The 25520-nt window shown below is 43.0% G+C and overlaps 1 protein-coding gene across 4 annotated transcripts in view; it reads left to right on the plus strand.

The window, feature by feature from the left end:
- Positions 1 to 25520, plus strand: part of LOC127577226 (aryl hydrocarbon receptor-like) — a 61499-nt gene that overhangs the window by 2621 nt on the left and 33358 nt on the right. For 2 of the 4 annotated variants that reach the window (XM_052028225.1, XM_052028224.1), the window contains 2 exons: positions 2547 to 2629; positions 6283 to 6458. In XM_052028225.1, the coding sequence (XP_051884185.1) occupies positions 2574 to 2629; positions 6283 to 6458 (232 nt within the window). In that variant the 5' untranslated portion in view covers positions 2547 to 2573. The remainder of the gene's footprint in view (positions 1 to 2546; positions 2630 to 6282; positions 6459 to 25520) is intronic. The other 2 variants (XM_052028223.1, XM_052028226.1) reach the window with 1 other exon arrangement.

Below are 25520 nucleotides of genomic sequence, written 5' to 3' on the forward strand. Positions count from 1 at the left end.
TAAGTGAGTAACTGCCAGAATAGCCTAAGTGAGTAACTGCAGGGCATTTAGTAGATGGTGCACACTGCAGCCAGTGTGTACTGGTGGTGGAGGGAGTGAATATTTAAGGTGGTGAATGGGTTGTATGTCAAATTGGCTGCATTGTCATGGATGGTATTAAATTTGATAAGATAGTATTTACAATTGCACTGGTGCACTTTCTTCACCGTTCCATTTTATCCAAATGTGTAACATTTTACCAAAACAAAAATTTTAAACATAGACAAGCAGAATTGGTCATTTTCCTGCTGACTTCTCAGACTTTGCTAAGTTATCACCTCCTGAAAAGCAAAAGCTGGGGACTTGCTAGCAGCTGAAATGCTGTAGAATCCTCCTTTGTAAATGAATATCAAATTTCCTTAAAGGAACAGGGAAGGTTAAACACTGCTGCATTTTACCAGCTAAAATAGACAACCAGGCTTCAACCTCTTTGTGGTAATTCCATTATGAGTTCAGCTGCCAACAATAAATAAAAACATTAATCAAATTCACTCTGGATCATCTGTGCTATATTTTAAAAATCTATTAATGTTGTTTGAGCTTTGGAAATCATGCTACATTAAAATAGTTGTTTAAACTAGGGTTTTACTTCCTAGTGCAACGTAAGTCTCTCGTGTCTCCATTTTACTTCCTAGTCTTTAATTGCCTTGCTCTAATTAATCTTTTAATCTGTTGCTGTACATTTTGTTTTTTTTTAATCATTTAAATACTGCATCTCTCATTATCAATCAAGCTGATTACCTATGTGGTAAGAGAAACTGGTTTAGTTAATCTGTTTGTGAACTGAAATCTTTCTCTCCAGAAGACAGCAGGTTAAAGTACAAGAGTTATGAAAACTAATGACTAAAACCAAATAATCCCCATGTAGCTATTGCTTACCTGTATGTATTGCCTTTGCATTGTATCCAGTGCACCGCCAAGCTGTGCACACTACACATTCATAAAGCTCCAGTTGCTTTCATAACACATCTCTATATGTGAACATGGGACAGACAAACATAATCACTTCTATGTCACATTGCTTTCTAACTGTTTATTTGTTGATTTAGATATGATTATTCTGTATTGTACAACTCATCTTCCTCCCCCTCTTTCCCCATTCCCCAAGGTAGTGTTATGTGCTTTCCTGCTTTGTTTTGCTTGTGTTTTTTTCAAAATGAAGTGCTCATAGGTTTTATACTAATAAGAAGCAATATTAACCTGGAGCCCAGCAGTTTGGTTGTTGTGTCCTAACTTTACCAGAGTGATGCCACTTATTTGACTGGGAATGAAGTGTTTTGGGACAGGTCAAGTTTGTGAAAGGCAGTATATGAATACTTGATGTGCCTTTTCTTTCTGATATAAAATTATATACATGAACAGTGCATACCAAGCATACTTCAGGTATTGTATGCTCTATAATGTGTATCTTTGTTCCACCCTTAAATTCTTTGTTTCAAGAGAGAAAAACAAAGGCTGTAAATGCACATTACTGTGCAGGCTTTTGATCTTACAAGCTGTGAGCACAAATCTCTCAAGTTTTTTGATTTCCACAAACCATTATAGGGTATGATCAGTTATTCACTTCAACAAACGAAATAGATCACCTAACATTAATTCATATTCATAGCCTAAGATACAGCACCTTAGCAGAAGAGTCAAAGTGTTGCTTCAATTGGAACAACATTTGTTCTTGATTTTGTGATGTTCATCTTCTGGCTTAGTATAATCAAAGTTAAGCAGAGTCATTTATACCAAGACTGTTAAAAAAAAACAAAGGCTGCATATTAAAGGTGATGATACAGTGGCACAGCAGGTAGTGTGCTGCCTCACAGCTCCTGGGTTCAATCCTGACCTCCGATGCTGTCTGTGTGGAGTTTGCACATTCTTCCTGTGACCCAGTGGAGTACCACCCAATGAACACGTGTCAATGTCTCTACCTCCCCTGCCAAAGGACCGGATGTCTCACTGGAACAGATGTTCACAATACTACCTCACGTTATATGCAGTTTGTGGTAAGTCATGTACTGAGTTACTGTGATCTGCTCTGATTTCCCCCTTCAGTGTGCTGTAAGGATTTGAAGGTCAATCTTTGGCCTTTGGTCACTGATTTTCAGGAGCTCCATGATTTGGGTTGCTTCTGTAATGCTGGGTTAGATGGGTTAAGGAAACAGCGTACTTGTACCCCATCACTAACTATTGACCCCTTCTGTAAAGTGCTTAATGTGGCTGTCAACTGCAGGATGGATTAGACTCTGGTGGGACACGTCTTTCCACTGACCTCTCCTGCAAATGAGTAGCCAGCAGTCTGGCTTCATGCATATTGCATCCATGATCATTTTGGTGATAAGTGTATTGCTACATGACTTGCTTGTAAGGAAGAACACTTGGAGGAAAGAGACGGGGAGAGAGCAATAACATTCTACTTTTGTTAAGGTTGTTTGAATTTTTTATTGGTAATTAATTCTTTCGAACGTTTGAGCGGTGCACGTAATCCTCAGCAGTCTCACCTTCTGTCTTCCTTTCAGCAGTGAACAACCACCTGCATTGAAATCATGTTAAACTCGACCCTTTACGCAGTGAGGAAAAGGAAGAGACCTACACAGAAAACGTATGGCTTCTTCAAAAAGATGGTGACCTATTTTCCTGAGGGTGCAGTTGCGTACAGATAAAGCCATCGATTGCAAATAGATAAAAGTGCAAAACGAGCTAACTTTGATTTAGATGTTACAAATAGAGAACACAATTTATGCCTAGCAATGGTTATCCAACAATGAAATAGAGAAAGGACCTTCAAGTCATAGGGACTCAGCAGTGTTGATACACCAAGGTGGTGCTAAGAGAAATAAATGGAAAGACGTTAGATATTGGGACCAAGTCCATCGGAGCAGAGAAACAAAGGAGGCCAAAGGAAGATTTCAGCATTATGGAGGTGAATGGGGACAAACTATTTATCTACTTGGGATGTCAATCACAAGGGAGATCATCAAGTATAATTCATCACTGAGAGTGATCAGACAGAGGTTAGGAGAAACAATTTTAACCCTGTGAGGTTCTGGAGTATGGAATGCTTGCTGCAGGCAGCTAATGAGATGGAAGCCATTGCAAATGGTAAAAGAAAAACAAGAAGCAAGACAATGGACAATTAGGAGGAAGGAGAGTGTGTGGCAAGTTCTGGACTGCTCCAACACACTCCTGAGTAACCTCACAATGTCCTGAGTGGGACAGAAAACACTGTACTTGAATCCTGTGCCACAGAGCAACAGTGGCCTGTACAGAGCCAGCTTCAACCTCCAAGTTACGCAGTTACTGGTTCCTCTGCAGGGGAAGGAATGCTGCAATTTTTTTTGTAGCCTCCTTAAATTCCAGAGAGGGAGGAAAACAGCCAGAATTCCTGTTCCTTATTGCTGATAAAGTGCACATCCCGCCTGTGTGGTGAAAGGCTTTGCAGGATTGCTTTGTTGCAATGTTCAGGGAATTATGATGTTGCAATCGTGGAAACGTGGTTCAGGGAAGGGCAGGACTGGCAGCTTAACATTCCGGGGTATAGAAGTTGCAGACGTGACAGAGGGGAATGCAGGAGTGGAGGAGGAGCTGCACTACTGATTAGAGAGACCATAACAGCAGTACGTAGGATATCCTGGCTGGATCGTCCAATGAACCCATATGGGTTGAACTTAGGAATGAGAGGATGATGATCACTTTGCTGGGGTTATACTATAGCCATGCCAATAGTCAGCAGGAATTACAGAAACAGATTATGTAAGCAAATCTCAGAAAGATGTAAGAACAATAGAGTTATAGTAGTTGGGGACTTTCCCAATATTGACTGGGATTGCATTAGTGTAAGGGGCTTAGGTGGGTTGGCATTTGTTAAGTGCATCCAAAAAAGTTTTTGAAGCATTATGTATACTGGAGACAGGGCTGTACTTGACCTTCCCTTAGGAAATGAAACTGGGCAGGTGATCGAATTGTCGCTGGGGGAGCACTTTGGGAACAGTGACCATAATTCTGTAAGTTTCCAGGAAGTTATGGAAGAGGATAAGATTGGTCCTCAAATTATGGCCTTGAACAGGGGGAAGGCTAATTTCAATAGTAAGTATGCAGATGACACAAGAGTTGGTGGAGCTGTGGATAGCAAAGAAGGTTGTCTAAGACTACAGCAGGATATAAATTAGATGGAAAGCTGGGCAGAGCATTGGCAGATGAAATTTAATCCTGACAAGTGCTAGGGGATGCATTTTGGGAAGTCACATAAGTTTAGGACATGTGCAGTAAATGGTAGGGCACAGAAGAATATTGATGAACGGAGAGATCTTGGGGTTCTAGTCTCTAGTTCCCTGAAAGTGACAACACTGGTAGATAGGGTGGTGAAGAAGGCATTTAACATGCTTGCTTTTATAGGTGGGGGCATAGAATATATAAGCTGGGACATTGTGTTGTAACTTTACAAAACATTGGTTATGCCACACTTGGAGTATTGTGTGGGATTCTGGTTGCCATACTATAGGAAGGATGTGATTGTCCTGGGGAGAGTGCAGAAGAGATTCGCAAGGATGTTGCCTGGATTGGAGGATTTTAGTTATGGGGAGAGATTGGATCGGGTGGGCTTATTTTACCTGGAATGAAGGTGGCTGAGGAGAGACCTGATAGAGGTACTTAAAATTATAAGTGGCATAGATAGGTAGATAGTCAGAATCTTTTTTTGCCGAGGTAGGGGTGTCAATAACAAGAGGGTATAGGTCTATGGTGATAGGAAGGAATTTGAAAGGGGATTTGAAGGGAATCTATTTACACGGAGTAGTTGATATCTGGACACTCACAGCCTAAGAAATTGGTAGAGTTAGATACAATCAATATGTTTGAGACATTTAGACAGACACTGCAATTAGCAAGGCGTAGAAGGATACAGACCTAATGCAGGCAAATGGGAGTTGTGTAGATGGGCAAAAGGGTTGGCACGGATGTGGTGGGCCGAAATGCCTGTTTCTGTGCTGTACAACTCTGTGACTTTATGATTCTGTTCTCTTTAGGGTCGGAAGAAGGTTTTCTTCATCTGGTGACAATGTTACCAGCTGGAAGAGACCAAATCTGTGGACTTTGAGAAAGTGAAAGGGCATTCTTCAATTAATTGTAGGGTTAGAAGGGGGAGAAGTGGGTTGAAAAATGCACCTACCTTGCACCATCCAACTTACTCCAGTGGATTTAACTTATTCAGAATATGGAAAAGGGAGGAATGGGGTCTTTTCTAACCGCAACCTACCATTTCCAAAGGAGAGGTGGAATTTAGAAAGCAGTGGTATACGTCGTATTATCTCAAGATGGATCTCTCACATCCTGCTGCCTCTAACCAGTGGCCCAGTTCTTGGTTTTCATTCCCCTTCAAATCTGGTCTGGATGTAGGTGTGAAGCAGGGTTTAGCACAGGTTTGGGAGAGGGATTTTAATGGGTAATGCAGTGTAGTTCTGGGGGGCTGGATCATGCTGGAGATTTCTATAGAATGGATGATACTTGTGAAAGTGTTTAATTTCTGAGGTTATAGTACTGGTCTCCTTCAGTTAGGTAAATTGTTTGCCAAAATGCGGAAAGAGTTGGCTGGTTCTCTGGATATAAGCTTAACTCTACCAATGCTGAGAATTGTAATTAATCAAATTTATAAAATGAACTGTTTGGTAAAATTAGTTGCTCATAACATCAGGCATCTCATTCAGATATGAGTCCTGCTCCTTAAACAGATATAATGTACCCTGACACTCCTGTGTAGTATTGACCAAGTACTTTTCTCTGTTAAAGGTCCCAATTTCTGATGGTATTGGTTTATTATTGTCACATGTACTGAGATACAGTGAAAAGTTGTTTGTATGACATCCATACAGATCATGCCAAACATAAGTACACCTAGATAGTAAAAGAAAAATAGAATGCAGAATATAGTGTTACAGTTACAAAGAAAGTGCAAGTAAACAAATACAGTGCAAGGGCCATGACGAGGTAGATTGGGAGATCAAGAGTTCTTTTGTGTATGTGAGGTCCATTCAAAGGCCTGATAATAGTGGGATAGCAGCTGTCCTCGAGTCCAGTGGTATGTGCTCTCAAGACTCTGTATCTCCTGCCTGATGGGAGAGGGATTAAGGGAGAGCGACCGCGGTGGAGATGTTAAACTTGGATTATGACCTCCAGTAATTAATTTGGCTGCAAAGTGCTTTGGATATGTCCTAAGATTGTGAAGGTTCTATATAAATACAAGTCTGCCTTTTTCTCCAGTAAACCGGATGGCGTCAAGTCCAATTCATCCAAGAGACATCGGGCACGGCTGAATACCGAACTGGAGCGACTGGGCGAGGTGTTGCCATTTCCCAAGGAGGTGATCAACAAACTGGACAAGTTGTCAGTCCTCCGGCTCAGCGTCAGCTTCCTGAGAGCCAAGAGCTACTTTGAGGGTAAGAGCATCACTGTTGCCCACTGTACCTATCAGTCTAATTTCATCCTGAAGGATAACTTCATTTGCTGCTGCCTTAACACTGGCTACACTGCAAACCACAAAATGCAGATGTGTTAATTCACTGAATATTTCTTTTTCTCTGAGCTTTCTCGAAATGCCCTGAGGTTGGAAATGTGAGCTTTATTCATCATCTCTTGATGAACTTTGGCATCAGCTACACTGCTTATGTAAACTTGTTATCCGCATCCTTATTAGAGAGCCAGTCCAGTTAGCACTGTGATCCTTTATCTTAGCGTGTCAGAATAGCTTTTACTTGTTTGTGTATAATTGGTCTGATGCATACAGGCACAGGGTGAGACCCAACATCGATTAGCTTCTCCGCATTTGATGAAGGGTCCTTGACCGAACAGCGTCTGTTTCTCTCCCCACTGATACTGCCTGACCCGCTTAGTGCCTCCAGCATTTTTTACTATGGAAGGACCAGTTGTTGTGCTGGAACTTGGAGAATATCTCTGTGGGTTGAATAATAAGAGCTTTTTAACACCACAACTTGTGGTGAAAAAGGCCAGTTCTATATTGTGCATTAAAAGTGCTTGGTCACTTGTGGGCTGGACGTAGTTTAAAATACAATATTTTACAGGAAACTCTCTCTGAAACTGACAGAAGAAAAATAAAATTTAAAATTTGCATTATGATAAATCCTGTTAGAATAGCTGACCTATCCCCAGAGTGCTGTGGTAGTCACTCTGCTCCCGGGCACCAAGTACTTCAACATCCAATTGGTATTAACCACTCAAATGTAACCATGATGGGCCTTTGGACAGAATGATATCAGGAGAAGCTATGATCAAGTTACTTTCCACTGCTGGATGTTAATCCTGGTGTTGAGTTGTAAATGGAAGACAGTATACCCACTGGGAGACTAACTGCAGAGCCTTTGATGTATACCTCCATATTGGAGTTGGCAGGTAGAGATGGTTAGCTTACTGACTGTAGTTATACTGGACAACAGCCAAGAAAGGAAAGACTGCCAGAGAATAGGCAACACTCAGCCACCTGCCTGCTTACTCACACGGCAATTTGTAAAAGAGGAAGAGAATTTACCCCAAAGGGAGAAAATTCAGATAAATGTTAGTACAGGATGCTAATGCAATACATTTAAGTTTTGCATTCTGTGTCCCTTTGACTTACCTTGTTTTATAAGATGGCAGCCACTGGTGTGACTTTTGCCAGTGTTTTCAACTGAGATTTGGCTTGTTCGCATGCAAGTCTCCCGTGCTAAATCAGGGCAGCGTCTGTCAAAGAGCCCTGACTGCATTTCAGCTTCCCACCCTCAAAGGCGCCGCCCCTTTCAGTGGTTCTGCATTGCGTGCCTGGAATCAGGAGATCAAAACCTGTCTTGGCGCTGTTCCAAAACCCTTCAATAATTGGTACTTGATTTACTGCTTGCTCAGTTTACACTATATCTTTATCCATCTAGCAGGGCGAAGAGGATATATTGTTTCCGCTGCAATCATATTATTACATGTAATTATTGGCACCCTTGAGTAAGCAATATATTAAGCAATGGGAAGCCACAGCAAAATTCACTATAACATCTAGGCAACAAGGGATTATAGTTGATGTAAACTAAAACAGGCTTTTTTTTCCTGAACAGAGAATGATAAGATTCCCCCATAACAATTTCAAGATAATAAAATATTTTCAGAAGGTAAATTAAGTAGTGAAAGATATTTGCTGCTGATTAGAAATGATACTGAATTATAATTGGGAATTTTCTTTTTTTTTGCCTTAGTGTTGATACACAGGGGAACTGCTACTGGAAGTAGGAGTCTATATCAATAAATAAATTAAGTACATATTTTATCAGGAATATAAAAGGAAATGCAATCGAAGGTGATCACTTCTGTTGTACAAGGGCTGAAAAAGCTTCTGTAAGTTGTATACAAAGTAATGAATTAAAAGCAGTGGCTATTATGATACACAGCAGGTCTGGCAGTATCTGAAAAGACATGGGTTAATGCTTTCAATCAAGACTTTCTCACAGGGTTCCAGCAGAGGGTCTCTTCCAGAAACACAAAACCTGTTTTTTTTTGAATTTCAGATGCCAACAAACCTGCTGTGTATTTCAAGCATGCTTCCCCCCCCCCTCTTTTTAAATAGAGGGAAGACGATGTGATTTCTCAGACTTGTATCTTCAGAGGCAACAGGAAGTGGTTATCTTCCTGTTTTGTTGCTGATCCTTTCTAATCTGTTTGTGTTTTGATAGTGGTTGAGTTTTCTTTCAAGGTAGACTTAACATCTTGGTTGCTTGCTACCATCTTACTACCATAGCTGATTGGACTGTGTGCAAGAAATCTCTGAACCCAACAAGTTAGGACGCTACAATATTGACTTGCAGTCTCCTGTGGTAGTAATATCGCTTGTTGACACTATCGTTCTCCCTAGGGTAAGAGTGAGATGAGCCTCAGTTCTTCTCTTATTTTTTTTGGGGGGTGGAGGGGGTGGGGGGGGTAGAATTTTGCATCACTGACAAGGTCAGCATTTATTACCCGCCTAGAATTGCCCCAAATATTGTGGTTTGCTAAACCATTTCAGAGGACATTTCTGAGTCAAGCACATTACCTTCTGGATAGGTTAAGGAAATCAGATCTCTTCTCTGAAGGAGATGAGTGAACCAGATGAGTTTTTGATGACAATTTCATAATTTTGCAGCCATCGTTACTGAAACCAACTGCTCGTGGCTAGAGCAAGATTCCTATCTGGCCTTACCAGACCTGACCAGAGAGCTGGATTAGCAGTTCGGAATCAAGTTCAAATCCCATCTGGAATTTAATTAGATTCCGAACTGTTAATCCAACTCTCTGGTCAGGTCTGGTAAGGTCAGAGAGGAATCCTGCTCCGGCCATGAGCAGTCCCTGACCTGAGTTCCAACCAGAGACGAGCTGATTCTCCCTGGCGACCTTTCAACACCAGAGTTGGAAAGGACATGTAACTGAGGAAAGGTAGGGTTTGGCAGGAAAGGGGTAGGGAAAGCTAAATCCAATGGAGTCCTTCTCCTGCAGAAATGCTCAGAAAATGGCTTGGTCATAACCAACATCTTGTTTCATTAGAGAGTAAAGTTCAAAGCCTCCAGGAACAACTTCAGTCCAGGCACTGGCACCTATTGGACTGTCACTGACACCAAGCGAGAGATCGCATTATCAGCACCATCACAGGTGCCGACCACCAATGGAGCAATCACCACTTAATCCATCCATCCATCATCTCCATCAACCTGGCCTTAAATACCAGTGGCCATAGAATGCTGCCACAGGCAAATCTATACCAAAGGGCATAAGGTGTTTGGACAGGTACTTGGAGTAGGAAAGGCACAGAGGGATACGGGCCTAATGCGGGCAGATTTATCAAACGTAACTTCCCTTTCATAAAACCTATTAACTTGCCTTTATTGTCCATGATTTAATAAATGTCCTACTACGACGTTATGTATTCCAGCATTTTCTCAATGACAACTCCACAGAAAACACAAATCCACAGGCAACTGAAGGGAAACTTGTAGGAAAAGTGTTTCCAACCTTCTGCCTCTCATTGGAATTTGAGTCTTGAACTATCAACAAGTTTAAATGACAAGATTTCCGTGACAAGATAACCTTACTTGTATGTTACAGCTTCTAGAAATACTCTCAATACTCTTACCACTATTACAAATCACTTGAAATAGTCACAGGTCCCCAACTGGGTGTTATTTGCTTTTTATGAATGTTCCTCAGATAATCAGTCTGGGCCAAAGGTGCAAATCAGTCCAAGGTTTGCACCTTCAGCTCTGCATTCTTCACGGTTATTGGTGGCAATCAGCAGCGTGACTGGTTTGCTACCTTGGCCGCAGTGTACTTACTGTCTGGCCATCTCTGCTATCTTTCTTCGCTTTTATCACATTGTCCTAGGCTACTAGGTTCTGGTATGAACAATTTGCCTTGGTGTTATCAATCTTAATTGTCCTTCAAATGTCCACAATCTCAGCACTACACCAGCTCAACAAAAGGTCAAAAAGACCTTCTGTTCAACTGATAAGCAACAAGGTCTCTAGGGCAGTTAAGATCCTGGTTAAGTACTGAAACATAGAGAAGAAGCACTTGGGTGCAAATTCATGATCTCCTCTCCCTCATATGGGAAGGGGAGAATGTGCCAGGAGTTCTCAGATCTCTTAATCATGACCATCTTCACAAAAGTAGGTCATTATGGAGGAGTGTCCTTGCTCTGTGCCACAGAGAAAGTAATCATGTGCATTCTCCTTGGCTATTATCTCCCAGTGGTCGAAAAGCTGCTTCTGAAGTCACAGTGCATTCATCAAGATGTGCAATTAACATGATCTTCACTACAAAACAAATCCAAGGAAGGTTCTGTAAGAGCAGTATCAAAGCCTGTGCATGGCCACCTTTGACCTCGCAAGAGCCTTCGATTCCAGCAACAGAGAGGCATTGATGAGGATTCTTCTTAAATTTGGCTGTCCCAAAAATTTATCTCATCCACTGCAATAAGATGTGGTCCCTGCATCAGTTCCACCTCAGCCCCAATCCCAGTGCAGCTTGGGATCAATCGACACTGTGTCATTGTTCAAACTTTCTTCCTTGCATCCTAACTGATCTGTAGCACAAGCAGAATTTCTTTTTCAACTTTTGCCTCCATGAGCCAAGATCACTCCAACTTCAGTCATCCAGTTACTGTATGCTTGCACACCCAAGCCAACATCCCTGCATTGAGACTCTGATCGTGCTCTGATGGGCACATGGACATGCTTGGAAGCCAAGCCAGAGACACTGACATCTTCACCGAGGTGTTGCAGAGGATGGACCTGACGCAAAGTATCTGGAAGACCAAGGTCCTTCACCAATCAATCCCCTGCCCCTGAACACTACCCCCGATAGTCAAGATCCATGACAAGCCTTCGGGTGGAGTGGACCACTTCCCGTGTTTCGGGGACCACCTCTTAGCGAGGGCAGGTATCAGTAATGAAATCTACTATCTGCTGCAGTGCACTCACACAGCCTTGGCTGCCGGAGTCAAAGAGTGTTTGATGATCAACACCTTAAACCCAACACAGAGTTCACGGTCTACCATGTCGTAATGATTTCTGCCATTTTGTATGTGTTGAAAACATGGGCAGCCTGTAGTAGGCATCTCAAGGCACTGGGGACCTACAGCAAATACGACACATCCTCGTGGGCAGGCACGGTAGTGTAACGGTTAGCGTAACACTATTACAGCGCCAGCGACCTGGGTTCAATTCCGGCCGCTGTCTGTAAGGAGTTTGTACGTTCTCCCCGTGTCTGTGTGGGTTTCCTCGGGGTGCTCCGGTTTCCTCCCACGTTCCAAAGATGTACGGGTTAGGAAGTTATGGGCATGTTATGCTGGCGCCAGAAGCATGGTGACACTTGCGGGCTGCCCCCAGAACACTCCACGCAAAAAAGATGTATTTCACTGTGTGTTTCGATGTACATGTGACTAATAAAGAAATCCTCTAAGGTATCCTGTATTTTGTTCTAGCAGGATAGGCAAACCAACACCAGTGTTCTCTCCCATGCCAACATTCTCAGCATTTAGGCTCTGACCATGTTCAACTAGTTCCTGAAGCAAGCACTCTGCAGGAGGATAGAAGAAAATTGCTTCAAGGATGTTCTCCACATCTGCTGGGGAGAAAACAAAAACATCCTCACTGACTCTTGGGAATTCTGAGCTCAAAGTAGAGGAAGGCAGTAAGTTTTCGGGTCTCTCCAGGAGCACATGGAGGCTGAGCACGAGTAGTGGAAGGGACATGCAAGAACCCAACCAACCAACCCACCCACCATTTCAACCTGTCCTTCTTGTGACATGATCTGTGAATCTCACAAGGCCTCAGCGCTCGCCTTTGAAACCACAGAACTGGAGTCAACGGCATTATCTTCAGCGCAGATTGACTACCTATGAAGAAGGCCTGTTTGTTTAAAGAAAAAAATGTACAGGGTTTGGCATGTGTGCTGGCTTTTAAGGATCTCTCTATGTTTATATATTGTGCAGAATAGAGTAGAATTGGCAGCGGCTACTGTGTCATTTATACTAAATTTTGGTAGCCCCAAGAAGACCATAGTGCAGAAAAAGTAAAGAGGAGATACCTTCAATAACAAAAACTAGGAATTTGCATCGTACCATTAATATGGTAAATAGTTCCAAGGCATTTTGGAGAACTACCAATCAAAAACTAAAGAAAATATTAGGAGAAATGGCTCCAGGCTTGATTGCAGAGGTTGGTTTATAGGGAACACCTTAAGGAAGAAGAGGGATGGAAAGATGGAAAGTTTAAAGAGGGAATTCCAGAGTTTGGGGCCTTGGCAGCTGAAGGCATGACTCTCAATGGTGGTATGATTTTGAGGCCAGATTTGGAGGAGTCGATTACCTCTCAGGTTTGTAAGGCTGGAAAGGGCAATACAGATGGCCAGAGACAAGACCATGGAAGGATTTGAAGACAAGAATAGGAATTTTAAAATTAAGGCATTTTTTTCTAAAAATAGTCCACGAGTGCAGTGGCAAAGGGTGAATGGGGCTTGGAACAGGACACAGGCAGCAGAGATGACATCCAGTTTAACGAAGAGGAGGGAAGCCAGTAGTTTGTTGGGACAATGATGGTTTTAATTTATGTGGCAGTAACAAAGATGCCAATGAGGGTTTAGGTTGAAGGTAAGCTAAGTCAGGGTGGAGTTGGACATATTTGGAGTGGTGCGTATTTAAGGCCCAGACTTCGTCTCAGGGTTTTCAAAGACATTAAGTTCCATCTGGTTCAAGTGCAGGGATCTGCCACTGAGTAGATGTGGAGGAGTCGAGAGATGGTGGTGAGGCAGAGCTGAGTGTCATCAACATACGTGTGGAAATTAACTATTGTCTTCAGACAATGTCACCCAAGTAGCCGCATATAATGAATGCGAGGATTCCATAGATAAATTCTTACAGAACGCCATGCATGAGCTTCAGAAAAACGAGCAAAAAAGATCTCCTGTAATCTTTAACCAAAGGAGATGAATGAGGTAAATATGTTTCTCGAAGCTTCTTGGCAAATTTTGTGTGGCAGCTTATTACAAAAAATTTAGCTGGGTTTTTCAGACATTTTTGTCTCTCAACCTGTTGAGCCAGGTTTGCCTGAGTACTCAGCATTTATAAAGATTGCTGGAATCAGTATGAAGAGCTTGCAGTGTCTGGGGAGGAATATTCGGAATCTTGAGTGGAGCATGTGTAGCCACCTGAGGTTTTAAAGCAGACTTCATAAGAAAGGGTAGGGTTGCCCTCCGTACTTGCATGCATGCTTGTTATCTTTTTGTTTTGGAGGGTTATGCAGGAATGCTGTGGAGCTTTCTTGTAAAAACTAGCCAATGTGAGAGAACATGTTTTACTTGACATCTTTCAAGTGATGGTTTGGCACCGGTGGAAATGAAATATAATTTCTGTCAGTTTCTTTTCATTTATTAATTGGTTGTTACTTTATGCTCTGTACATACATGCACAACATCAGTGATATTGTGCAACGGTCCCTGTGCTCCTACATAAATTCAAACCATTGTTTATTTTGTTTCTGTGGAAATGAAAGAATGTAGCTTGTTAGAACCAGGAAGGGAGGACAAGGGGTGGGCAGGCTCCATAAGGGATCAAACTGGGATGCTCTATGTCAAAACTACCAAGTTTGAATTCTGGTCAAATGTGATAGCAGTTTGTGTATGATGATGAGGTGGCCAGCCTAAAGGAAGAGCAACATCTGATCAAAGCTCCCTTTTGGTTGCCTATGGCGACCTCAGCAGCAAGCTTTCTATAGCCAGCTGCAACAGAGAGGTAAACAGCTGATTGGATGCAGGAAGGCCAAGTGAGGTGATAATGGGCTGTCTGCATGCAATTAATCTGTGTATACATTACAGGTCCTCCGCAGGTTACTACAGGGATCTGTTCCTGTGAACTGTTCGTAACCCAAACAGTTTGCAAATTGGAAATGTGGCCACGAGCCAAGTTCATTGATTATAAAGTATTTTACAATATCTTTTAGATGTAATAAACTGGATAAAGGCAAGCTAACTTGGTTTGCTTAATCATTAGGTGATTAGGTGGTGTTTGTTCATCATTATGATATCCAGAATTGGTTGAGGTGAGTGTAGAATTGGACCCATTAAATGGTCAGCACCGTGTATATTCTCACCAGAAAATATAATTCAGCCTCTCCTTTTAAGATGCCTGCAGCCCTGCAGCAGCCGGCAATTCCATCCTGCCAGTCTCCCAAACACTCGGTCATGTGTACGGGCTGTACGTAAGTCAGGCGTTGGTAAGCTGTGGAGGACCTGTATATGTGTGAGGTGATCTTGGTATTATTTGCATTCTTGTGCTTGCATTTTGTAAATCGATGATTAAGTGTGAAACTTTGCACACAATCTAGAGCCCTACCTCCGAAGAACATTGCTATGTATGGCATGGTATGCGTTTAATTTAGTTTGGAAGTGTGGAAGCGGAGTGATTACATATTAGGAGAGTTTCAGGTCTCCCATGAGCTTGTTCCGGCAGATGTCTGTGTTTGCATTGGGCTGGAAATGGAATCCTGGAACCACATCTGGTCTTGCTGAAGTTTTGGATTCATTTCAACATGATGTTCATTAATAAAGTCGTGGCAATGAATGAATCTCCTTGAATCTACTACACTCCAGGGCACCTGGGTTGTAGGGCAATACCAGTGATTTTAAGCAGTGGCAGTTCGTAAGGGATGGCACAGTTGATCAGTCCCTGCTTTGTCTGGGCTTTAATATGACATCGAAGGTTAGTAAGTTTTTGAAACAAGTGTTAACCATTCTTTAAAATCATGCGGTATTATCTGTGGATTATGTTTCTCTCTAACTATAGTCAGCACCCTGAGCATTTAACCTCGCTTTCCCTCTCATTTTACATGGGAAACTATTTATGCCTGCTGGTTTCTGTGGAGTGCTTCTGTGATTAGCTGCATACCTGCAAATACCCTTGTTATTAGCATCAGTTGAAGATCAGATGGGATTCATGAATAAACAAAGCATTTGTTGTTGTAACATTTAATTAATCTTCCCAGTTGCGCAGTAAACAAATGCAATGTCTAATCTTGTTACAGATTCAATACACAGTGCCTGAGCCAGCTATAATCTAGTGGGGAAGGAGGAAGTGTCAGATTGGATTCTTGAACCTTCAAAGGAAGGATACTGCCTATCATCCCTCTGCACTCTCAATCCTGATGCAGCGTCTCGACCCAGAACTTTGATTACCCCTTTGCCTCCATAGATGCTGCTTGACCTGCCAACTTCCTCCAGGAGTTTGGTTTGCTCTAGATTCCAGCATCTGCAGTCTCTTGTGTCACTTATGTATATATGATGGATTTCATTGCCTCAGGATGTTCAAGAAAACTTCAGTGCAAGTGAACTATTTTGAAAATGTAGTCACTGTTATTGTTGGAAAAACACCAACAATTTACCAGCAGTAACTATCTGCAGACAGCAAAGAGCTGATGAGCAGGTATCTTTCTTCTCATGATGGTTAGGAGCGTGATAAGTGTTGCAGAGAACACTAGGAAGAGCTAACCCATTCATCATGACATTCAGCTAGAGGACAGAAAGGGGTTTGTTTTATTGCCTCATTGACACTGCAGCACTCCTTTAATAGTGCAGGAGGAAGGGGTATGTGCTTGGGCCTCTGGCCTGGGCCCTGAATTCATAATCTTTGGTGAGAATCCTACTAACCAAGATGGGAGAAAATAGGCCAAATTTCCAAAGTTATTCAGGAAATAATAATGGGAAGCATTCCAGACCTGATGTGGGCTCTGCAATTCTGATCCCAAGTCAACCAGCCCAGTTACATTGTACCTTGTGGTCCACTTACTATGTGCTTGCTGAGGTTGTTAGACTGTAGGCTTGGATTGGGTGATTGCATACACCCTGGGTACAAAGACACCAGGTGTCACAATGTGCTGAAGTTCTGTCTGCCCTGAGTGTTGCAGAGGACAGGTCTGGCCATTTTGCCATGGAACATTCATCTTAAGTGTCCGCATATTGTGTTTTATTAATACTGATTGAAAAATAAATATTAGATAGGCCAGCAGGAATAACACATCCACAGTTCAAAATAGCACCACAGCGTGTTTTATGTGGTCTTGAAAGACAGTCAAGGGAGCTATGTGTCTTCTCAGCCAAACCTGAAAGATGGTAGGTTCAAGATTGGAGCATTCCCTCAGTTTAGCACTGTTCTGTTGGCCTATAGTTTCATACTGAAATCCATGGTGTGGGACATGAACCTCCAACCTGTGGCTCAAAGTGAGAATACTCCCAGCTGAGCCACAGGTATCTTGGTTAATGGAAATCATGGTTTACATTGGGTAATAATAAGACCAGTTCTAAAAATGCTACCATTTTAAATGGCGCAGATTTAATGGAAGGACTATTTAGTATTCAAGGCGGAGATGGGAAGAACTGCAATTTTAGAGCTGAGCCACAATAGAGACTCTCCTCATTTAAGTTAACTGTTGTATTTCGTACAAAGTGGCAGAGTACAACTATGGAGTCTGCTTTTAGTTTAGTAGCTATACTATTCTTGCATGCACTCTAAGTAATTATTGGATTTGCTATTAGAATTACGATGGGATGCATAAATGTTAGTAGGCATACTTCTTGCACAGATATACCTCCATCAACCACCGATCAGAAACTTAATAGTCACAGTACACTTTTTCCATTTTGTTGTTCTCACCAATAAGTACACTTGGTTAAAAGATATGTGTTTGCACCATTTATGTATTATGTAAATCTAATGCTAGACAATGGTGTATATTGCTCTTTCTGTTAAACCTCCATTTAAAACTCTCATCCTTTATTTCAAATCCCATTATGGAATTGTGTCTTCCTATTTTTATAAGCTCCTCTCACTCCATAATTGGAAATATCAGCATTCCTCCAATTCTGGCCTTATGAAAATTCCTTGTTTTAATCATTTTATCACTAGCAGACGTATCTTCCAGTGCCAAGGCTCAAAGCTCTGAGATTCTTACCCAATACCTTTCTTCTTCCTTTACCTCCTTTAAGACAGTTATTAAATATTCTTAGAAGCTTGTAGCCATCTTGCATAAGATAAGATTACTTTATTAGTCACATGTACATCAAAACACACAGTGAAATGCATCTTTTTGCGTAGAGTGTTCTGGGGGCAGCCCGCAAGTGTCGCCACGCTTCCGGCGCCAACATAGCATGCCCACGACTTCCTAATCCGTACGTCCTTGGAATGTGGGAGGAAACCGGAGCACCCAGAGGAAAGCCACACAGACACGGGGAGAACGTGCAAACTCCTTACAGACAGTGGCCGGAATTGAACCCGGGTCCCTGGCGCAGTAATAGCGTTACACTAACCGCTACACTACCGTGCCTGCCAATTACTGTAACTTCTACTGTAACTTCTTGTGTTTGGCAGTGCCAGATTTTATCTTGAAGATCCACAAGTGGTTGAACATCTGTGGTAGACAATATTGAAACTAGAAGGAATACTGGGGAGGAGAAGAGGAGCATATGGGAGAATAACAAGTGAGTGGAATGCATGGTATTTGATGTGCAAATACCAAGCTTTCATATGCATAACATTGCTGATTCCTGGCATTTTTTGGGCCCAAGAGGAGCAGGCGATGAATATTTCTGCACTTAAGAGAGGGAAAGTATTAAGCGACCATGGCTGTTGTTACACATCTTTGATTAACATTGGCAACCACGTGGCTTCCTTAACAGAGGAAGGGCAGGTGCAGGTTCAAAGAATGAAAGCAAACAGATCAAATTAAGTTAGTATGGTCCCAGGTTCCTAATTGTGTTTGATCCCCAGGAGCTACATTGAATCTCTTGAGCTAAGTAAACAGGACGTTAGATAGTATTTGGAAAGGCTGTGACGAGCTCTAGAAATGGGCTATGTTATACAGACATTGTGCTGATCAGCAAGCAAGGGTATTTGCAGACATATTTAACCTCTCCCTGCTTCAACCTGAGGTTCCCACCTGTTTTAAGAACAGCACTATCATCCCGGTACCTAAGAAAAACAAAGTAGCATGCCTTAATGAGTACTGACAGGTGGCTTTGACATCCACCATCATGAAGTGCTTCGAGACGCTGGTCATGGCACGCATTAACTCCAGCCTCCTGGAAAACCTCGACCCACTGCAATTCGCCTACCACCGAAACAGGTCCACAGTGGACACCACCTCCCTGGCCCTAGAGCATCTGGACAGTAAAGACACCTACGTTAGACTATTGTTTATTGACTACAACTCCGCCTTCAATTCTATAATTCCAAGCAAACTCATCACCAAACTCTGAGATCTGGGACTCGACACCTCCCTCTGCAACTGGATCCATGACTTTCCAACCAACAGACCGCAATCAGTGAGGATAGGCAACAACACCTCCAGCATGATTATTCTCAACATTGGTGCCCACGAGGCTGCGTCCTCAGCCCTCTACTCTACTCCCTATATACTCTTGACTGCGTGGCCAGATTCTGCTCTAACTCCATCTACAAGTTTGCAGAAGCTACCACTGTAGTGGGCCATATCTCAAATAACAATGAGTTGGAGTACAGGAAGGAGATAGAGAACTCAGTGACGTGGTGTCATGTAAACAACCTTTCCCTCAATGTCAGCAAAACAAAATATTTAGTCATTGACTTCAGGAAAGGGGGCAGTGTACATGCACCTGTCCACATCAATGGTGCTGAGGTCGAGAGGGTCAAGAGCTTCATCACCAATAGCCTGTCCAGGTCCGACCATGTAGTTGCCATGGCCAAGAAAGTTCACCAGCGCCTCTACTTCCTCAGGAGCTAAAGAAATTTGGCATGTCACCTTTTACACTCACCAACTTTTATTGATGCCCCATACAAAGCATACTATCTGGATGCATCACGGCTTGGTATGGCAACTGCTCTGCCCAGGACTGCAAAAAACTTCAGAGAGTTGTGGACAGAGCCCAGCGCATCACAGAAACCAGCCTCCCCTCCATGGACTCTGTCTATACCTCTCTCTGCCTTGGTGAAACAGCCAGCATAATAAAAGACCCCACCTACGTGGGTCATTCTATCTTCTCCCCTTTCTCATCAGGCAGAAGATACAGGAGCCTGAGGGCACGTACCACCAGGCTCAAGGACAGCTTCTATCCCACTGTTATGACTATTGAACGGTTCCCTTGTGCGACGAGGTGGACTCTTGACCTCACAATCTACCTTGTTATGACCTTGCTATCTGCACTGCACTTCCTCTGTAGCTGTGACACTTTACTCTGTATTCTGTTATTGTTTTTACCTGTACTACCTCAATGCACTTTGTAATGAATTGATCTGTACGATCAGTATGCAAGACAAGTTTTTCACTGTACCTCGGTACAAGTGACAATAATAAACCAATACCAATACGTTCATTGTCAGAGGGATACGTGAGTAATAACCACTCATGGAATAATACCTGACAAGGAGCAATCTTTCAAACTGGGCAATGGAGAAAGTTAGGGTACATTGATGTAATCGTAGAAAAGTGTTTCCTCTTGGAGAATAGTATCCACAAGGCTGGATCTTATCAGGACATTATTAAAGTGCCATCATGTTTTTCATAAAGTGGCAGTTTTGCTCACAGAGGTGGGAGGACTGCTTCAATCCAAATGCCCATCTTTAGGTCATGGAGCTGAGATTCAGAGGTGAAGGTGAAGCTAGGTGTAGTTGACGTGTGAGATTTCCAATCTGTTACTGAAACTGGAGCAAAGCATTTCAAGGAGGGAAACCTGTTTCCATTCTCATGAAGTGAATGTCATTTGTTTCAGTGCCATGGCATGCAAATCGAGGGTTAAGTAATAACTTCTGCAATAATTGTGCATGTCACAATAAACCAGTTATACATACTCCTAACATTGTTGAATTTCCTATTGCATATTTTTAGTTACAATGATGGGCTGCTTTTGGAATGTGGATGTTGTTCTGTATTGTTCTTTCCAGTTGTACGTTGTTGCAGTGAGAGCCACACAGTGTCTGACAATAGAGTTGCAGTATCACTCACTGAACACACAAGTCTATTGAACAATGTTGCCTATTTGGGGGATTATGCTTTCAATCTCCTGCCCCTGCCCCCACCCCCCCCCCCCCCAAAAAAACTCAGTCTTAATCATTTGCATTCATTTTACTGCTGTATCGGGACAACTGAACCATGGCCCGCAGCTCTTTGCTTGACCCCCGATGCTAAGGAAGATCTGATATTCTGTCATGCACGAGGTCCAAGGGTCTACGGACAGTGTGTTTGGTTTCTCCTCCACATTCTCTCACCATTGAGCAGAGCAGCAGTGTTGGAGGAAATGTGTTGGGACAAAGGAACATGTAGGGCGGTGAGCAAGAAGGCACAGGCCCGCAGTTGATTGGGGGGGATTAGGCTGACATTCAGTGTTAGGGGCGCAGGAGATTCGGGCAAATGTTATCCAGGGGGCACTGAGGACCTGGGCAGTGAGGGGAACGTAAGGATAGAAGGTTAAAGAAGGAGCCCAGCTGGAGGAAGATGGAGAGCGAACCATGTGGGTTGGAGCCCTTGAACTAATGCAAGGGTAGGACAACTCTTGGTATTGGTTTATTATTGTCACGTGTACCGAGATACAGTGAAAAGCATTTGTTTTGCGTGCTATGCTGACAGAGCATGCCAAACATAAGTACATTGAGGTAGTAAAAAGAAATCAATGTAGTGTTGCAGTTACACGGAAAGTGCAGTGCAGGTAGACAAAGCGCAAGGGCCAAGACGAGATAGATTGGAAGATCAAGAGTTCGTCTTTTAGCATCTGAGAGGTCTGTTCAAGAGTTTGATAACGGGAATAGAAGCTGCCCTTGGGTCTGGTGGTTCATGATCTTAGGCTTTTCTACCTTCTGCCTGACGGGAGAGGGGAGAAGAGAGAATGACCAGGGTGGGAGGGGTCCTCCATTATGTCGGCTGCTTTCCCAAGGCAGTGGGAAGTGTAGATGGAGACAATGGAGGGGAAGCTGGTTTGCATGATGGACTGGGCTGCATTCATAATTCTCTGCAATTACTTGTGATCTTGGGCAGACCAGTTGCCGTACCAAGTTGTGATGGAATACTTTCTATGGTGCATCTATAAAAATCGGTAAGTGTCATCGAGGACATGCCAAATTTCCTCAGCCTTCTGAGGAATTAGGGGCATTGGTGTCCTTTCTTGGCTGTAGCATCCATGTGGCTGGATTAAACCTTCTTCCCTGTTTTGGTGAGCCTGGTACGCAATTTGCACCACTGAGGTAAGGCCAGTGTCTGGTGTCACATTGCGTGCTTAGTGGCCACCATGAACTAGTGCATTGCATGCATGGAACTGATGGCAACAGTGTTGGCCCACTATCTGCTGCCCCAACCCAAAAAATATTTGGGCACCTCTGGTCCTGTCCATCATAAATCTCACCCTGTGACATCGTTGTTGGACTAAAGATATATAGGATGTAATATGAAAGCTGGTTAAGTAAGAATCCATTTCACAAGGAACTCAAGAACCGTAAAGCAGTAGTTTGCTTATCAAAACAAAATAATGTAAATATTATAATTTGCAACTTATACTCTATGAAGCCAGCAGGTTTCACCAGGAAATTTGGTGTTTGAATGATGTCCTTTCCTTTCAGAGTAGTCTGTGATAATAGAAACCACAAGCAAGTGTATGTGACATAAATGATTTACTTCAAATGCCATGCGTGACTGAGCGAGGTCAGACTGACTCTGGCTCCGCTCTTGCGATATGGATCTGTTATTATCTGGCAATGGGCTGAACAAAGTTAAAGGGAATCCAGCAACCAGCTCACTTCCTCCAGCTCTTTTGCCGTCTGTCTGGCACATTAGTTCTCAGTTCCTGCATAACCTCATTCAGTAAGTCTCACGTCAACCATTTCATGAGCTTCATGGGAACAAAAGATGTTACTGTCATTTAGGTAAAATCCTGTTAGTGCATATTATTTGGTTCGTCATGTTACTGAACTAATGGCCACCTGATGCCCATTGAAAATCCTGATGCAAACTCAAGTGCCGTGGAAGATGATTTTCAATACTTCCACACAGCATAGAAGGAGGCCACTTCAGCCCATCGTGTCTATGTTGGTTCACAGAGCAATCTCGTGAAGATGGACTGAATAGAAGGATGTGATGAGCCTCTGATGGACTGGGCAGTGTTTACCACTCTCTGCAGGTTCTGATAGTTCAGAGCAGAGCAGTTGCCATACCAGGCTGAAATGCATCCCATTGGGACACTTTCTATAGCATATCTGTAGAAGTTCAAGAGAATCCTTGTGGACGAGCCGAATCTTCTCAGATGCCTAAGAAAGTACATACACTGTTGTGTTTTCTTGATCAGTATGGAGGGACCAGGAGAGTTGCTGGTGATATGGATGCCTCTCTACAGAAGCTCTGTTGATGAGGACAGGGTTGTGTTGACCCCTACCACCCCCCCCCCCCCCCCCCCCAGCTTCCATTGGTCAACAACCGGCTCTTTCATCTCGCTAACGCTAAGGGCTTGGTTGTTGTCCTGAGACCATGACACTGAGTTTGCAAGCTCTTTCCTGTACTTGGTCTCATCTTTGTTGATCCAGCCTAAATAGTAGTGTTATCAGCGAACTTGAAGATTGAGTTGGTGCTGTATTTGGGCACACAGTCATGGGTATATGGGAATTAGAGCAGGGACTGAGCAGGCAACATTAGGGAGCACCAGTGTCGAGGGTCAGAGTGGATGAAATGTTATGACCAATTCTAAATGACTGAGGTCTACCAGTCAGGAAGTCCAGAAGCCAGTTGCAGATGGGGACCTCAAGACCAAGGTCCAGGAGTTTAGTGGTGAGCTTATTTGGTTAGAGCTTTCTGCCTCAACACCTCTAAAAGTGAGAACAAGTGCACCAGCCTTTACGAGAAGTTGTCCAGGAACTAGGTCAATGGTCCCTTCAGTTTCAATCAGGAAGCCCTCCTTGGTTCAATGTTGTGATCAGCTGTGCTTGATTCAGTTAGGGCACTGGGTCAGGTGTCACTTGGAAAATAGCACTGGTGGTGTCAAATCAGTGGTGCGTGTGACTTATGGTCTGTCCAGTCTACATGCTGCTGATGTATGAGTACTTACTTGTACAAATCCCTTTTACCCTGAAGACATCCTGCACACTTCATCAGCTGTGCATACGAACACCTCAGATCCTATTGAGACTGCGTAGAACTTGACAAGAAATGGTACCACATTGTCCAACTGAGTGGCCATGACATCCATCCCCATAAAGTCCCCTGTTGCTGTCTTCCATCTCCAGTACTTTCTGTAAGCCTCTAACTCTCAAATTTTAAAGTCCTTCCCTTCTAATTTCCCTGTCCTGTGCAATGGTGTAGCAGGTAGTGCAGATCTTGCACAGCTCCAGTGACCCAAGTTCAATCCTGCCTTCTGGTGCTGTGAGCATAGAGTTTTCAGGTTGTTCGATGCATTGGCCCTGGTGTTGGTGGGCAGAAGCAGAAATTTGTGTGTGTGTGTGTGTGTGTGTGTGTTTGGGGGAGGGGGTGGTGATGATGGTGTTGGGCATATAAGCGAGAATAGGTTAAAAGGAAATTAGTAGGGAGAATGAGATTGCTTTTAGAGGTGGCACCTCTGGTTTATGTGTGCTGCTCTCCCAATGGACAAAGAAAATGAGCCATCCTACATAGTTTCCTTGCACGGGAATTGTCTGTCTTTTTATTCATATGCAAAATACAGTGAGGAAAGATTTGTACGATGGACTTTCGGGGACTTGTGTTAACATTGTACACTTCCACATTAAGTGCAGTGCAGACTAATGCAGAATAAAGTTTTCACCTCACCCCTCAGCCTCCACCACCATCTCAGCAATGCATTGAGACTCTAAGCACTTTCTGTGTGTTTTAAAATAAATTCTATCTATTAGTTCTCATTCTTTTGCCAATCACCTTGATTATGTACCCCCTTGTTCTTGACTAGTGGGAACGGTTTGTTTCTATACATTCTCTATACCCTTTTAAGTAACACAGTTGGATCCCCTTGCAACCTCTTGTGTTCCAGGAAGAACAGCCCCAGATTCTCCAGTCCATCCACAAAAACTAAAGTCTCTTGTCCCTGAAATCATTTTGGTAAATCTCTTCTGCATCTTCTCTGAAGTCAGCTCTTAAGTGTGGCACCCACAGTTTACAGTTGTAGCTGGACCAGGGTTTTATAAAGGTTCATCAAGTCTTCCTTGCTTTTCTACTCTGTGCCTCTATTTATGAAGTCTAGGTTCCCGTGCACCTTTTGAACCACTTTCAGTGAATGATGCACACTTTCCCCCAGACCTGTCTGATCTTGTATGCCTTTTAGAAGTTTGTGTCACCTCTTTTCATTCCTTACACCAAAATTAACACTTCACAATATTAAATTTCACCTGCTACTAATTCCACTAGTCTGACTCCCATAAGTCTGTTACTATCCATCTCACTATTCATTGTATTAAGAAATACAGTGGTACTAATACTGCACCCTAGGGAACTACAATGTACACTTCACCCCAGCCCGGGAAACAACACTTCACTAATGGAGATGCCAGAGGCTGCAGATGTTGGAATTTGGAGCAACCAACAATCTGCTGGAGGGAAGGAACTGTCGATGTTTCGGGTCGAAACCCTACATCAGGACCTTTTAATTAATACCCTCAGTTCCCTGTTCTGTCCCTGCTAGTACAATCTTTTTTATTCCATGGCTTACAGTCTTGATAACAAGCATGTGGGCGATAGCTGTATGATTGCACCTTGTGTGCTATATTGGGATGGGGTTTCCTCATTCACAGTGTCCCTTGTACAGTGAATCATGGAACTCTTTGGAAGTCCACTGTACCACCTTAACACATGTCCCTCATGAACCATCTCAGCAACTTCATCGAAGATCTTAATCAAGTTAGCCGGACATGATTTGCCTTTAACAATTCCAGACTAGCTTTCTGTAATCTATCTGAACTTGTCTAAGTGGCTGCTAATTCTATTCCTGATTAC

The sequence above is a fragment of the Pristis pectinata genome, chromosome 13, assembly GCF_009764475.1.
Source record: "Pristis pectinata isolate sPriPec2 chromosome 13, sPriPec2.1.pri, whole genome shotgun sequence".
In the NCBI taxonomy this organism is placed as follows: domain Eukaryota; kingdom Metazoa; phylum Chordata; class Chondrichthyes; order Rhinopristiformes; family Pristidae; genus Pristis; species Pristis pectinata.